General features: G+C 36.0%; 2 protein-coding genes across 2 annotated transcripts; both read left to right on the top strand.

The window, feature by feature from the left end:
* The first annotated feature begins 454 nt into the window (after nucleotides 1-454).
* LOC145563030 (GTP-binding protein At3g49725, chloroplastic-like) lies at nucleotides 455-5,789 on the top strand. The gene is made up of 13 exons (XM_081623435.1): nucleotides 455-1,157; nucleotides 1,725-1,789; nucleotides 1,894-1,959; nucleotides 2,072-2,161; nucleotides 2,295-2,407; nucleotides 3,077-3,145; nucleotides 3,596-3,740; nucleotides 3,849-3,904; nucleotides 3,986-4,036; nucleotides 4,149-4,203; nucleotides 4,278-4,334; nucleotides 4,661-4,780; nucleotides 4,875-5,789. Exons 1-13 carry the CDS (start codon nucleotides 716-718, stop codon nucleotides 5,367-5,369), a joined length of 1,824 nt encoding a protein of 607 aa, XP_081479561.1. The 5' UTR covers nucleotides 455-715; the 3' UTR covers nucleotides 5,370-5,789.
* Nucleotides 5,790-8,428: 2,639 nt separating this feature from the next.
* LOC145561845 (putative pectin methylesterase CGR2) lies at nucleotides 8,429-12,631 on the top strand. The gene is made up of 7 exons (XM_081621964.1): nucleotides 8,429-8,760; nucleotides 9,337-9,518; nucleotides 9,714-9,753; nucleotides 10,244-10,273; nucleotides 10,875-11,249; nucleotides 11,530-11,585; nucleotides 12,276-12,631. The coding sequence occupies exons 2-7, from the start codon at nucleotides 9,396-9,398 to the stop codon at nucleotides 12,426-12,428; spliced, it is 777 nt and encodes a 258-aa protein (XP_081478090.1). The 5' UTR covers nucleotides 8,429-8,760; nucleotides 9,337-9,395; the 3' UTR covers nucleotides 12,429-12,631.
* Nucleotides 12,632-13,058: the final 427 nt, after the last annotated feature.

Raw genomic sequence — 13,058 nt, 5'->3', positions numbered from 1 at the left:
TAAAATTTCAAGTAGGTTTGATTGAACAGAATAAGCAGAAATCTTTTGAAATGAGGAAGATTTGGTACTGTTCCTGATTCCCTGCTGTGTTGTCTACAAGCGATATATCCACAACTCACCATCTTCTATTTTGGGTTATGTCAGCATGTCACCTGTAAATTCTAGCATGTCTGATAGTATTTTCTATTGCTATATTTATCTTTTTGACATGTTTTTATTAAACAATTTTTGTCAATGTGTCAAGGAATTATCATTTGAGGGTAAAGTTGCGAACTTCACTTGTTTTTCCTCAATTTTACACAATAGACATAGCGCTGGGTCATGCCACTAATGGGCGGCATGGCCCAAAGCAGTTCACCCTCCTTCCTTGTACAAATAAGTTATTTAATGCCAATATAAGAAGCCATTCTGATCGATTGATCTGTACCTAACACGGTCCAATAACGACCAAGGAGCCTCGAGACACCAGAGGGTTTTAGTCGGACCATATCTCGAGTGTGCTAAAGCCCACTGCAACTATAAACCATCTAGTGCCAAATTTGCCAATTTAAGTTCGGACCATGTCTGGAGTGTGCTATAGCCCACTGCAACTATGAACCTTCTGGTGCCAAATTCGCCAATGTTAAACCTCAACATCTACGGCAAGTCTCAGAGATTCAGACCATCAGTGATCTAATTTTCGCAGCATTATTCATCAAGAAATAAGAAAACAAGCATGATAAGCAAGAATCAATTAGCAATCAAAGGAATTTCCCTCCTGCAATCACAACTCAAGCGACTTTCTCACCTTCAATCACGTCATTTCTTCTCTCAATTTTCTCTCTCATCACCACCTTCTTCTTCCCCTGCAATCCCTTCTTCAAACCCATCACTCAAAACCCCATTTTGCTCCTTCTCTCACACACCCTCTTTGTGTAGGAACTCAAATGAGGAAGACCCAAATCGAGGTTCTGAAGGTACGCCGAAGCTTTTGGTGGTTCAGCCACGTGTCCGACCAAATGCCAATTTACAGGCCAAGCTTAACGAAGCTCTTAACCTGGCTAATTCGTTGGATGAACAAAGAGATGGTTACTTTTCCACTGATTTGAGTCTGAAACAATCGCCTCCGCATGTTGTAGTTCAGAACCCACTTTCTAGTTCCGGCAAGGGCCGCTCAGGTTGCTTCTTAGTCTTTTTTATTTAATTTCTTTAATTTCCTTTTTATTTTACTGTTTTGATATATGCAGCCGCAAGGACTTATTTAGAAATTCATGACAAAATCACGTGTCAGTTCGTGTATACGTCATTTTCCTTCACTTGAGCAAAATGTTGGGTTTTAAATGGGATAGGGGATAATGATGTTGAAATTTGTATTTTAGTACAATGTAGTTGAATTTGGTAACTAGGTCATGTACTTATGTAGTGTGGCATTTTTCTCAAGTGCTTTTAGATGTACTCTAAGAAGTCACATACAGTGTTTTGGGATAGTCTATAAATGTTGCCACCTTGGTTTTTTCTTTAAGCTGTTGGAATAGTGTGAGAAATATTGATTTGAGAAAGGTTTAGTTTGAAGATGAACATAGACTGTGACTGTGAAATTAGGCCTGATATATTTGAGTTTGAAATTTTTTGGTGGGTTGAGGGATGGGATGAATAATATTGTGATGGTGCTGATTTGGTGTGTGTGCTGAAGATAAGAGTGTGTAGATCATTTTGTGAATGCACTTCATTTAATACATGTGCAGATACGTTCTTTGGACCGGGGACGGTGGAAAACGTTAAGTGCCATATACATGCCATTGAATCAGAGGCAAGGAACTTATGATTTTGAATAATGCCTGTACAAGTGATACTTTATCGCTTACATATTATGGATTGGTTGTGTTCTGATGCATTATCATTATGTTCTTGTAGCAAGGTGAAATGGATGCTGTATTTGTCAATTCAACACTGTCTGCAATTCAGCAGAGAAATCTGGAAGTAAGTTGCTTAAGTTGTACTTTGTATTTTTTCAATTAACCAAGTAAAATATTGCAAGGGAAATTGTTGTAGTATATTGAGTACTTATGAGTGAGCATTCATTCTGTTGTAGAGGGCTTGGGAGAAACCTGTTTTAGATCGTGTTGGCCTTATCATAGAGATTTTTAATGCTCATGCATACACTAAGGAAGCAAAACTTCAGGTATAGCTATTGTTTTTATCTATTCATTTCTGTGGTTTTCCTGATCAAATCAGAAGTTATTACCTTACATTTATCAAGACATGGCTTTGGTTTGGAACTAGGTGATTTTTTTCTGATCTTTTTAGAATTTCAGGCTGAGTTAGCAGCTATAATGTATAAGAAGAGTCGGCTTGTTCGAGTACGGGCTTCTGATGGACGTTACACTTTTGGAACAAAAGGAGAAGCTGAAGTTGTGAGTGCTCGAGGGTAAGTCCCCTACTCTTTATACAGAATTGCCTAGGCATACTTAGGATGGTTAATTGAAGCTAATAATTTGTTGGGCTGGTGGCTAAGAAAGTTGATTTCTTGCAATTCTGCCAATGTTTTATTAAGCTAAGTTGCTTTCTAGTTTCTACAAAACTTAATAATGACAGATATTAATCCTAAACAGCAGGAGAATGACGAACTTGTGAAGGACACAATGACAATTTTGATCTGTTTTATCAAGTTACTTGGTTGTTTTCTTGATTAGGATTTAGGCTGTTCTTGATTATTGCATCCTAATTCCCAAAGTCGAGTGGGTTGTGTATGGATTTCTGATATCTAGTCTCTATGGCCTACTGGGTTAGGGTCAGATGAGAATATTGATCATGGAGTGGTACATGGTGATTTTGGGCTCTTCTAAACACTGCTGTTTCATTTGGCTTTTCATTGTGTCCCTGTTCTCTTCTGACGTGAGCCACTAACCAATTCTACCTGACAATCTGATTAAAATATGAAAACTGTTCTGCTGTAGTGCTGACCCTTCATATGCTATTGAGGTCTATGTCTCAGCTGTTTCTCATTTCTCATCTAAGCTTACAACTTTTTGAGCTTGATTTTAATCGTTAGTCTGTAATTGAAAATATTTCTAATTTGCACTATTGCACATTACAGGAGAGGAAGTGGTGGTCGTGGTTTTATAAGTGGTGCTGGAGAAACCGAGCTTGAGCTTCAACGTCGAAGGTTTACTTCTTAAATCAGATTTTACTAAAACTATATGAACTTGGTGATTACTTTTCTTGTCTTGTGAAGGGTCTTATATAATAAAGGATGCAGTGCATATTGCTGTGTGTTAATAATAAATCATACAGAGCATCATACTTGTCCAGTTGTTTCTAAGTCTTTCTAGATATAAACCCTGATGTGTGTGGATCAGGGTTGAATTTGGCTCTTATAATTGTGTGATCAATGCTAGATTGCTAGTCCTGAAAGCAGTGTACATGCTGAAATCACACACTTTGGAGGAGCTCTAGCTTTTTTGCATGGAAGTGTACCTTGGACTTTCTCAACATACTATATGTTTCTCCATGAGCAAAACTCTGTTACATGCTTGGACGACATGCTTATTCTAGTATATGCAGATATGCTTCCACTGAAATTGCAGTGAACTTAATTTTGGACTTGCAATGGCAGAATCTCAGAAAGAAGAAAGCGCCTGCTGGCTGAAATTGAAGAAGTTCGTAAAACACGTGCTGTGCAGCGTGCTGGTCGGAGAAAGCAAGGTGTTTTAGATGCTCCAGGGCTTGCCACTGTTGCTGTAGTTGGGTACACTAATGCTGTCAGTGATCAATGCCTCATACACTAAATTTTTCCCTTGCCTTTCTTTTGCATCTCAGAGATGTATTTTTTATCTTATGTTTTTGACTGGATAATTCTTCAATTACAGGGGAAGTCAACTTTAGTTAGTGCGCTCTCAGATAGTGACCTGTATAGTGATGATAGGTAAATTCATTATTATAATTCAAAAGTGCTCCTTCCATATATGGTGTAAATTAAATCACCATGTTAGTTCAATGTGTGCAGATTGTTTGCGACGGTTGACCCAAGAGTCAGAGGTGTTGCTCTTCCGTCTGGGTAATTAACTGCATAGGGAGCCCCCAACATTCATTCCTCTGGCTGCTTTTGGAGTACGGTGAAGTAATATGCTGACAAGTTAGACCTAACCTTATGAGTTATTTATTTTCAGGAGGAAGGTCTTGCTTAGTGATACAGTGGGATTTATATCAGATTTGCCAGTTCAAGTGAGTTGCCAGGACATGTAAATTATACTTTTCTTTTTATAGAATGTGAAGTATATTAAAATTCTAATTTGCAGCTAATTGAAGCATTTCATGCTACCTTGGAAGAAGTTGCGGAAGCAGATCTGCTTGTGGTAATTATCTTTTATATCTTGTTTTTGCATTGTCAATGCTATCTTCATAAATGGGGAACCAACAAGGTAGCTCTACTTGTAGTTTTAGACCACTAGGTAGTAAACTAGAAATCCTTCTAGTTACGGTGTTTGGGGATGGAGTTTTCTCTCCCCTCCCTTCAGCATGGCCTGCAAATCTGGGCTGAGTTCCATGAGGGATCCGGCGTAGTAGGATTTTCTATATCTTACGATCTTACCCAAAAATTGCAAAAATGATTTAGAACTTGATGTGCTTCACTCAATGATCATGAAACTGGTTGGTGATTGATTATGCACATGATGTACAGCATGTTCTGGATTCCAGTGCATTGAATCTTGAGGAGCAACGAGAAGCTGTATTAGATGTCTTGCGACAAATAGGTGTTTCAGGGAAAAAGATTGAAGACATGATTGAGGTTTGGAACAAGGTATATCAATATCTTAATCTTTCCATTTCTTTCTTCTTCCTTTTTTGTCATTCTGGACCATCGATGAATAAAAATTTTAAAAATTAATTTTCAGATTGATTTTGAAAGAGATACAGAAACAGACACAGACACTGGGGTCGTAAATTTCAACGATGACAATGACTACAGGTTTGTTGAGGATGAAGATGAAATAGCTGATAAAAAACTGCAGGAAGATCAGGAGGAGAACCAACAAAATGACGACTCAAGTGACTGGATTGGATCAAGGAATGGCAATGAAGATGAGGACTATCAACTTTGCTCTTCTAAGATTTTGACGGGAGTAGTTGATCAGAAAATAAAATCCTTAAATGAATCAAGCATGAAGGAAGATGGCCCAGACACTGATTCCGAATTTAAACACATTCCACTTGTCAAAACTTCAGCAGTAACAGGGGTAGGATTGCAGGAGCTGCTTGAGCTCATTGATGATAAGCTGGTGCAGATTGACAAGGAGCAACATTCATCACAGAGAGTACTGGAGAAGAGTGAATTTGACCGTAAGTGGCGGCCTATTCAAGCTGAGAAGGTGGGCATTGCTGTGGAATAACTACGTGCTTTTTTTCCCTTCATAATAGGCATAACTCGTACAACCATACAAATAATGTGTATGTTGGTTATACACCATACCTATTTAATAGTAACTAACTGTCAAAGAGGTTACCAAAAAATGTCGGTCTTTTCTTTTCATGTAGTAGTAGAATTTTGTATCTTACAAGTAGCCCAACTATTGTTAGTTCTTGTTAAGATTTTCAATCACGTAAATAACGTAGTTGGATGTTGAACTGCTTTTGTTGATTTGGAATACTTGATTAGGAAGAGTCAGTGTTGTACACTACGTATATAGAATTAAAAAGTATTTTTAAGTTGGTTTTTGAGCACTTTCTGGAGAGTTAGGGCATGGAAGGTTAGAGTGATGGTAAGTTAATTTAGCTATGTAAATAGTGTCATTTTGGTGGTATTTCACCTAAATTATCTGACTAAAGGGAAAAAAAAAATTAAAAAAACAAAAAAAAAAAAACTATGGTTCAATAATCTATTTCAAGTGAATGCTCGGTATTGGTATGAATATGAGGAAGCCCCAATTTTTTCTTATGAATATTGGAAAGGAAATACTTGAATAAGAAGAAAGGGTAGCATAAAGGGTTACCATTATTTTTTGTTTGCTATTCACAAGGAAAGAAACTCCTTGTATCAAATTGGAAATTGTGGAAGGAAATATTTTTGTTACCATAGAGTTGGGAGAGGTAACAAGTGGGGGGCAATAGTTACCTTAAGAAATGAAATGAGGTGTGTTACCTAACCTCTCATTCCAGAAAGATAATAGGTAATGTCAATGGTTAAATGATTCAATTACCATTGCTTAAAAATACTAAACCAAACATGTTATAAAGCTAATACTTGGGCAACTGTAACCAATAAAAATGAGGTTATTTCATTAGGCTGCCATAATATCATCTGTATCAGTCAACATAGTTCTTTTGCAATTTGTGTTCTTTCCAATTGGAGTCGGGTTGCTTAGCCATTTCTCTCCCCTAGACCTGCCCTTAAAGCCCAAATGGCCTTTGGGTCTCATGGGGTCAATGAGTAGCACCTTGTTTGCTTTCTTTTTGGAAAAATGCCAAGTATGGGATTGGGACAAGGCATGATGCCTAAAGTTGGGGTGTTGGATGGTGCAAGGGGGCGTGTGGGCGTGGGCACAAGACATGTGCACCCAATGACAAGACATACAAATAGATATTTTGGCAACTAAGGGTATGTCATCTTTGCCTTAAAACATGATAATTAAGGATGGAAAAGGCATGAATGAGATGGTTCGGGCACTAAGTATGACTCTCAAGGCCCTTTGGGAATCCTTAGAAGTACTTGGATGTATAATCTTGTCGGGTGAAAAAATTATCTACGGAAGCTAAATTTAAAGGCTATAATACACGAAAACGGAGCAATTTAGGAGTTTTCTGGAGATTTCGAGACTCGGTGTCAAAAATTCATGGAATATTTTGGGATGCATCCCAGGGTCATATAATGTTGTTTAGACTCATATACAATTAGTCAACTACATTAAGATCCCGTGAAAGCTTAAAACCAATACAAGAGGCGTGTAAGAAAACAGCTAAATTGACAGTTTAAAGGTAAAGTGGATGGTTCCACCCACCAAAATGGACTCCCGAAGTGTGTTGGGGTCTATGGAAAGCATTTCGGCAATATATTCCAGGTCCCAAAAAGTCCGAAATTGAAGGCTATAATTTACATTTTTTGAGCAATTTCAAAGGTTTTGGGACCCGATGTCAAAAACTCTCGAGATAGTAAGAGAAACATCTCGGGATTATATAATGTCGTTTGGAACCATATATGATCATTATATGTTGTGATAAATGTTCGTGGTGGCCATGAGTTAATGAAATCAGTGTAAGTTGTAAGCAGATAAAATAACAACTTAAAAGAAAATTGGATGGTTCCACCCACCCAAATGGACTCCCGGGGTATATTGGAGTCCATGGAAAGCATCTCGGCAATTTTTTTTTCAGGTCCAAAAAAAATCAAAGTTGTTCAAAATTGAAGGTTATAAATACACGATTTTTGGTCAATTTTGGAATTTTTTAACAAAATGGATTAAACGCGTGGGGGTGACCCTTGGGGTCATATAAGTTGTTCTGAAATCACAAGACACCTATAAAAATGTCTATAAAATCCCAATTATGAGTTTTGTTTGATTTAGTTGTGTTGTTATTTTGAAATTATGTTACATTATTATTGGTAGTAAAAGAGATGGTTCCAATAATAATCAATATGGACTCAATTATCTTCTTTTATATTGTTGGTTATTCCCAAATTCATTAAAATGTTGATTTTCAATATTATACAATTTAAAATATTTTTAAACCATAATAAGCATACCGAATTATATATAAAGTCCTAAAATTGAGTTTGGTTCTATCACAAGAGTATTTTGAAACACTCTCAGAGGTGAGCTACTCAACAATTTCTATTCCCTAAAGTTGCCCTTGAACCAAAATGGCCCTCTTAAGGTCTCATAGGGTTCATGGGATACACGTCACCCACATTTTCAAACTAATTTTGGAATTTTTTTCCAAAATTAAAGTGGATGTTATGGGTGTTAAGTGTTTACGTAAGTAGTTATAAAGTTGATTTGAAATCATTATAAGCTAAACAATATGTTCATTAAGTCATCATAATGAGTTTGGTTCGGCTTCCGCGATACATCTATTTCAAAAATTTGTTATAGTAGTAGTTAAAAGCTGCAAGCTTCCATAATAGGCAGTTACTAACAATATATGGGCTGTTTGGCTGTTACATAGTTTAATCCCTTTCAAGATCTACACAAAAATCAGTAATACTTCTATAAAAGTACTAAAAACCTCCTCTCCTAGGACACCTTGTGCTGTTGTACATTGCTTTAACAAATGTAAAATGTCTGAATAAGATCGAAGAAACAAGGACAAAAGTACCCCTTAAAATACAAGTAATTGCAGCAACGCCGACACTTCTTAACACACAGCACTTGAAAGCAGCAGCACAGCAACAGCAAGTGGGCAGCAGTGAGTGTGAGGAGTGATAAATAAAGTTGCAATCTTTAAAAATTAAATAAAATGACAACCCCTTTAACAATGGCTTATTCTGCGCCCCACCGCGTATTATAAGATCTTCACTCTCTTCTTCTCTTCTCTTCTCTTTCCACCTTTCATACAATAAACGCGCTCTATCACTCTGTTTTTCCCTTTTTTCCTCTTTTTCTCTCTCCTCTTTGAGCAACACTATCTTCACTCTCATACTTTTTTAGCAATTTCTAACATACCCGAATCAAATTCTAGATTCTATATCAAATACCCACATAATTTATACTTGCAAGATAGATTTTTTTTTTTGTTTAAGTGGATCTGGATTCATAAGTGCATCAAACTGTTCAATTGGTTAATGTGGTAATCTCAAACCCCATTTCTTGTAATTTCTATATCTTTTAGTTGTGATTAGTAATTTGTTAAACTGGATTCTTCGTTTTTTGCGGAATTGATTTTTTTATTTTTATGGATCTGTATTGCTTCATCATATGTTCATTTATTTATTAACTGTTACATTTTTATATGGTTTTTAGTCAAGGGCGAATCTATATAGATAATAATTTGATTCTTTGATTTTCTTCGTTGGTAAGATCTGTGATGCTATGCTCGATTGATGATTGCTATAGAATTGCATATATTATACTAAGAAATGTTTTGCACATTTATATGATGAATAGTATTAATAATGTTAGATTAAATTTTTGTGCTTGGTAGAATAATATCTTGATTTATCTATGCATTGATGTAATTATGTAAATTTTTTTCTGATTTTATATTTGTTTGAGTTATATACAATTCGCCTTTTAATCTAAGATCTTGTTTTTGTTAGAATGTATTTAGACAATGTGGTTCTTCTTGAGATGGTTTACTCCTAGATTTGATTATCTTGATTTGTAGCTCAACTCATGTTGTGTTTTTCATTATTTTTAATCTCAGGTAAACTTGTATCATCTATATACATTGGAGTATAAATTTACTGTAAACAGAAAGAAGTCATGTCAAGGAGACCTGTAAATCCTACTCGCCGTTTGGTGGGCAATGGAGGGTTTCCACTAGCAGGAGCGTTCCCATCAAAGACACGCTCATCTCCCTTGGTTTCGGTTACCCTTGTGGCACTGGTACGTCTTCAGCATTCTAGCAGTTGCTTCATTAAATGACTGTATTTTCACCAGATCAATGTTTTTACGTCATTTATAATTGTATCGTAATCATCTGGTACCATGTATCCTGTCCATTTGTCTAGGCATATTGATACATGATATGTGTACTTAAAGATTTTGCTTCTAACCCTATCATTTTTTTTTTGTTTGCAGGGTGTATTTCTTATTGTTGGGTATCTATACAGTGGCTCAGGTGGGTCTTGCATTCTTCTCTATTTATTTCATTACCGTTTCCTTATATGCCTATGATAGTATGCCATGATCATATTGAACGGAATATCTGGTTGTCATTAATCCTTTCTAGATTTCATATATCTTTATAGAAAAGCTGCAATTCTTCCTGTCTTTTAGTATTTTGGTGGATTAGATATGTCTTTGAGCTGTATACTAGAATATTGAAACTCTGCTAATTGAACAAGGACATCAAAGGGTTGCATTTTCATTCATACTGTTGAACCTCCACTTCTGTGCAAATGCAGTCTCCTAACTGATTTCTTAAACAAACCACATTTTGCTTCTTATTTTTATGGAAATTTCATGTCTCCTTTCCATCTTTTTTTCTATTTGCTTATACAGTGGCTCCTTAAGCATTTGATGTCAATCTTCAACCCTTACCTGTTTCCCCCCTTCCCCTAAGGATTATTTTGTGATCACGTATTGAATTGGCTGTTTGTATCTTGCAGGTAAAAAAGACATTGTTAGCAGAATTGAAGGTAGATACACTTGCTCATTTCAAATTTATGATTGATTTCCTAGCACATATCTTCTGTCTGTTTCTTTGTTTCATGTCTCATGTCTCATTCAGTTTAATATTTTGTATGCTTTGTTTGCTTTTCTTCTGTGTATATAAAGGAAAAGAAGCGATGTAATCTTTCTCTTGATTTGACATAAATTGTATCAGCAGTTATCAGTTGTCTGTCAGAACCAAAATTATGCTAAGTTCTTTGATGCAAATAGGTTTCCACTTCTTTTTTTCTTTTGGATAGCAAGCAAATTGAATTTCTAGGTTTTGTAGCTCTTTTAAATCAAAATCTACTTACTGTATAGCAGAAAACTTAGCCTCTTTGTATGGAAGCTTCTGGTCAGTGGTTCAAGTATACCTTTCTAGAGGTTTTGCTTGGAAAAGTAGTTCAGCAACACTTAGTCTGCACTGCAGCCCATTAGTTAGCAACTAGACATCTTTCTGTTTGTTTTTGCATAATTTGTTCACCTTTAGTAGTCTGGTTACTCTTCCTACTTTCCAATTTTAGCCTTTGCTCTGATTGATGTAACTGATTTCTGAGATGTAACTTTTATTGTTCACCTCTTATGCAGGCGAGTTTTCTGGAACACAAGAACTTCAGAAGGCAATACCTCTTCTGAAGAAAGCTTACAGTGATGGCATGCACAAGGTTTTGCATGTTGGGCCTGATACTTGTTCTGTGGTCTCTAAGCTATTAAAAGAAGAGGATACTGAGGCATGGGGCGTGGAACCATATGACCTAGAGGATGCTGATTCAAACTGCAAAAGTCTTGTGCGAAAGGGCATTGTGCGTGTTGCTGATATCAAATTCCCATTGCCATACAGATCACAATCATTTTCATTGGTTATTGTCTCAGATGCATTAGATTACCTCTCACCAAAGTATCTGAACAAAACTCTTCCAGAATTAGCAAGAGTGGCTTCTGATAGCATAGTGATATTCACTGGTATGTCAATATCTATTTTTTTTTTTTTTTTTTTTTTTTTTTTTTTTTTTAACTCGTTCAATATTATTTCTAAAAGCATTGCAGCAACTCATTGGAAAGATTGTGCCTTCTTTAAATATCTTCATGGTTTCATACATGTGGGCCTTTAATGCAAGCTTTGAGATGAATTCAAATAAACTTCTGTAGATCCCTTGATGCTGCTGCTTGAAAGGCGACTTTGCTTAGCTATCAAACTTTTGTTTAGTTACCTATCTAATCGGTTATATACATTTATTTGTAGGTTTTCCTGGTCAGCAGAGAGCCAGAGTTACAGAGTTGTCCAAATTCGGACGCCCGGTGAGTTCTCAGTTACTTTTATCCAATGCCCAATCATGGTTTATTTCAGAATTTGATCTGCCTAGTTGTAATTGTTAGCAACAACAAAGCCATAGCCTTATCCCTAAAGAGAGAGATTGGGTCAGCTACATGAACCGTAGTCTATCTTATGTAGTCATCCACAAAGACACTCCTTCATTCGCTCTATTGTTAATTTTAACATACAATATAATTTAAAATGGATCTCATTACTTGTTATCCTCTTCTGAAAGTTTGGCTTAGTAAATATAATTTCAAATGTTTCCATCCCTTGAATTGGCTATTTCTCATCATTGGATTCCTCCGGAAAAAAGGAGGGAAACAAAAGAGATTACCAGCTTGGCCTGAAATGAAAGGTGGATAAAAGATAGAGATGGTAGATCCATCTCAGCGTAAAATATATCCTTGACTAACATAGGGCCGATAGGGGCATTATGAGGTTTTCTTGACTAATCTTTTTTCAAAAAAAAAAAAAAAAAAAAGAAAATCCTTTGATGTTGGGTGAATTGTCTATTTATGAGATAAGATCATCCTGACTTAGGTGTTTGGTCTAATATGCTAATTTTCAATGTTGACTAGTGTATACAAAGTGAAATGCAAACTTTTAAGCTGCTTAATATCTGAGAAGCCTGAAGTCAAATGACACTTTGTTTCTGATGATTCTTCCTGTAGGCTAAAATGCGCAGTCAGTCATGGTGGGGGAGGTTTTTTGTTCAGATTGGTTTGGAGGTAAACGAAGCTGCTGCCAAAAAGTTTGATCAAGCTAGCATCAAAGAGTCATACAAGCCAAGCTGCCAAGTTTTCCACCTGAAATCGTTCCATTAACATTGCAAGGGCTTCAGCCTTTTTAGGTGCTTGATGCATATTAATAGAAAGGGTGCTTCAACAGAGTATACACCTTATGTTGTGTAGTGCTAGTTTGGTGTAGGATACGTTGATTCAAAATCACTTTTTGTTGTGTTATCAAATGTTTTACAAATCCATACATTCAATATTTATTAATCAAAGTGCGGAAATTATTTATTTAATGGTCTATGTACTGATTAGCAATTCAGAAGTAATTTTTCTAAATAAACTGAAAAAACTATCTAACCATCCTCCTCTTCCCTTGATGAATAAATACTATCTACTCTACTTCGTAGTGGGAAGGTGAGAACTTGATCAATATATTTACATTATGTTAAGCTAATAAGATAGCTTTAAAAGGGCCACTTTATAGCCTAAATATAATGCAAAAGACTAGCGTTTATGCGTATTGTGGCATTATATTAACAAGATAATTCTCATCTAAATATTTTCAAAAAATCATAAGGCCAGAAGAATATATGGGCATAAGAGTAGGGCAAACTTTTATGCAAATAATAACGTAATAAGAAGTCAACTAGTTTAATTGGTTAAAGTCCTGGAAGGTATTGATTTGGGATTAAATCTCGTCTATATCACTGTCCTTTATAG

This window comes from Chenopodium album, chromosome 10 (assembly GCF_948465745.1).
Source record: "Chenopodium album chromosome 10, dcCheAlbu1.1, whole genome shotgun sequence".
NCBI classification, from domain to species: Eukaryota; Viridiplantae; Streptophyta; class Magnoliopsida; order Caryophyllales; family Amaranthaceae; genus Chenopodium; species Chenopodium album.
The sequence above is the reverse complement of the archived record's forward strand: the minus strand, read 5'-3'. Positions and strand labels throughout refer to the sequence as shown.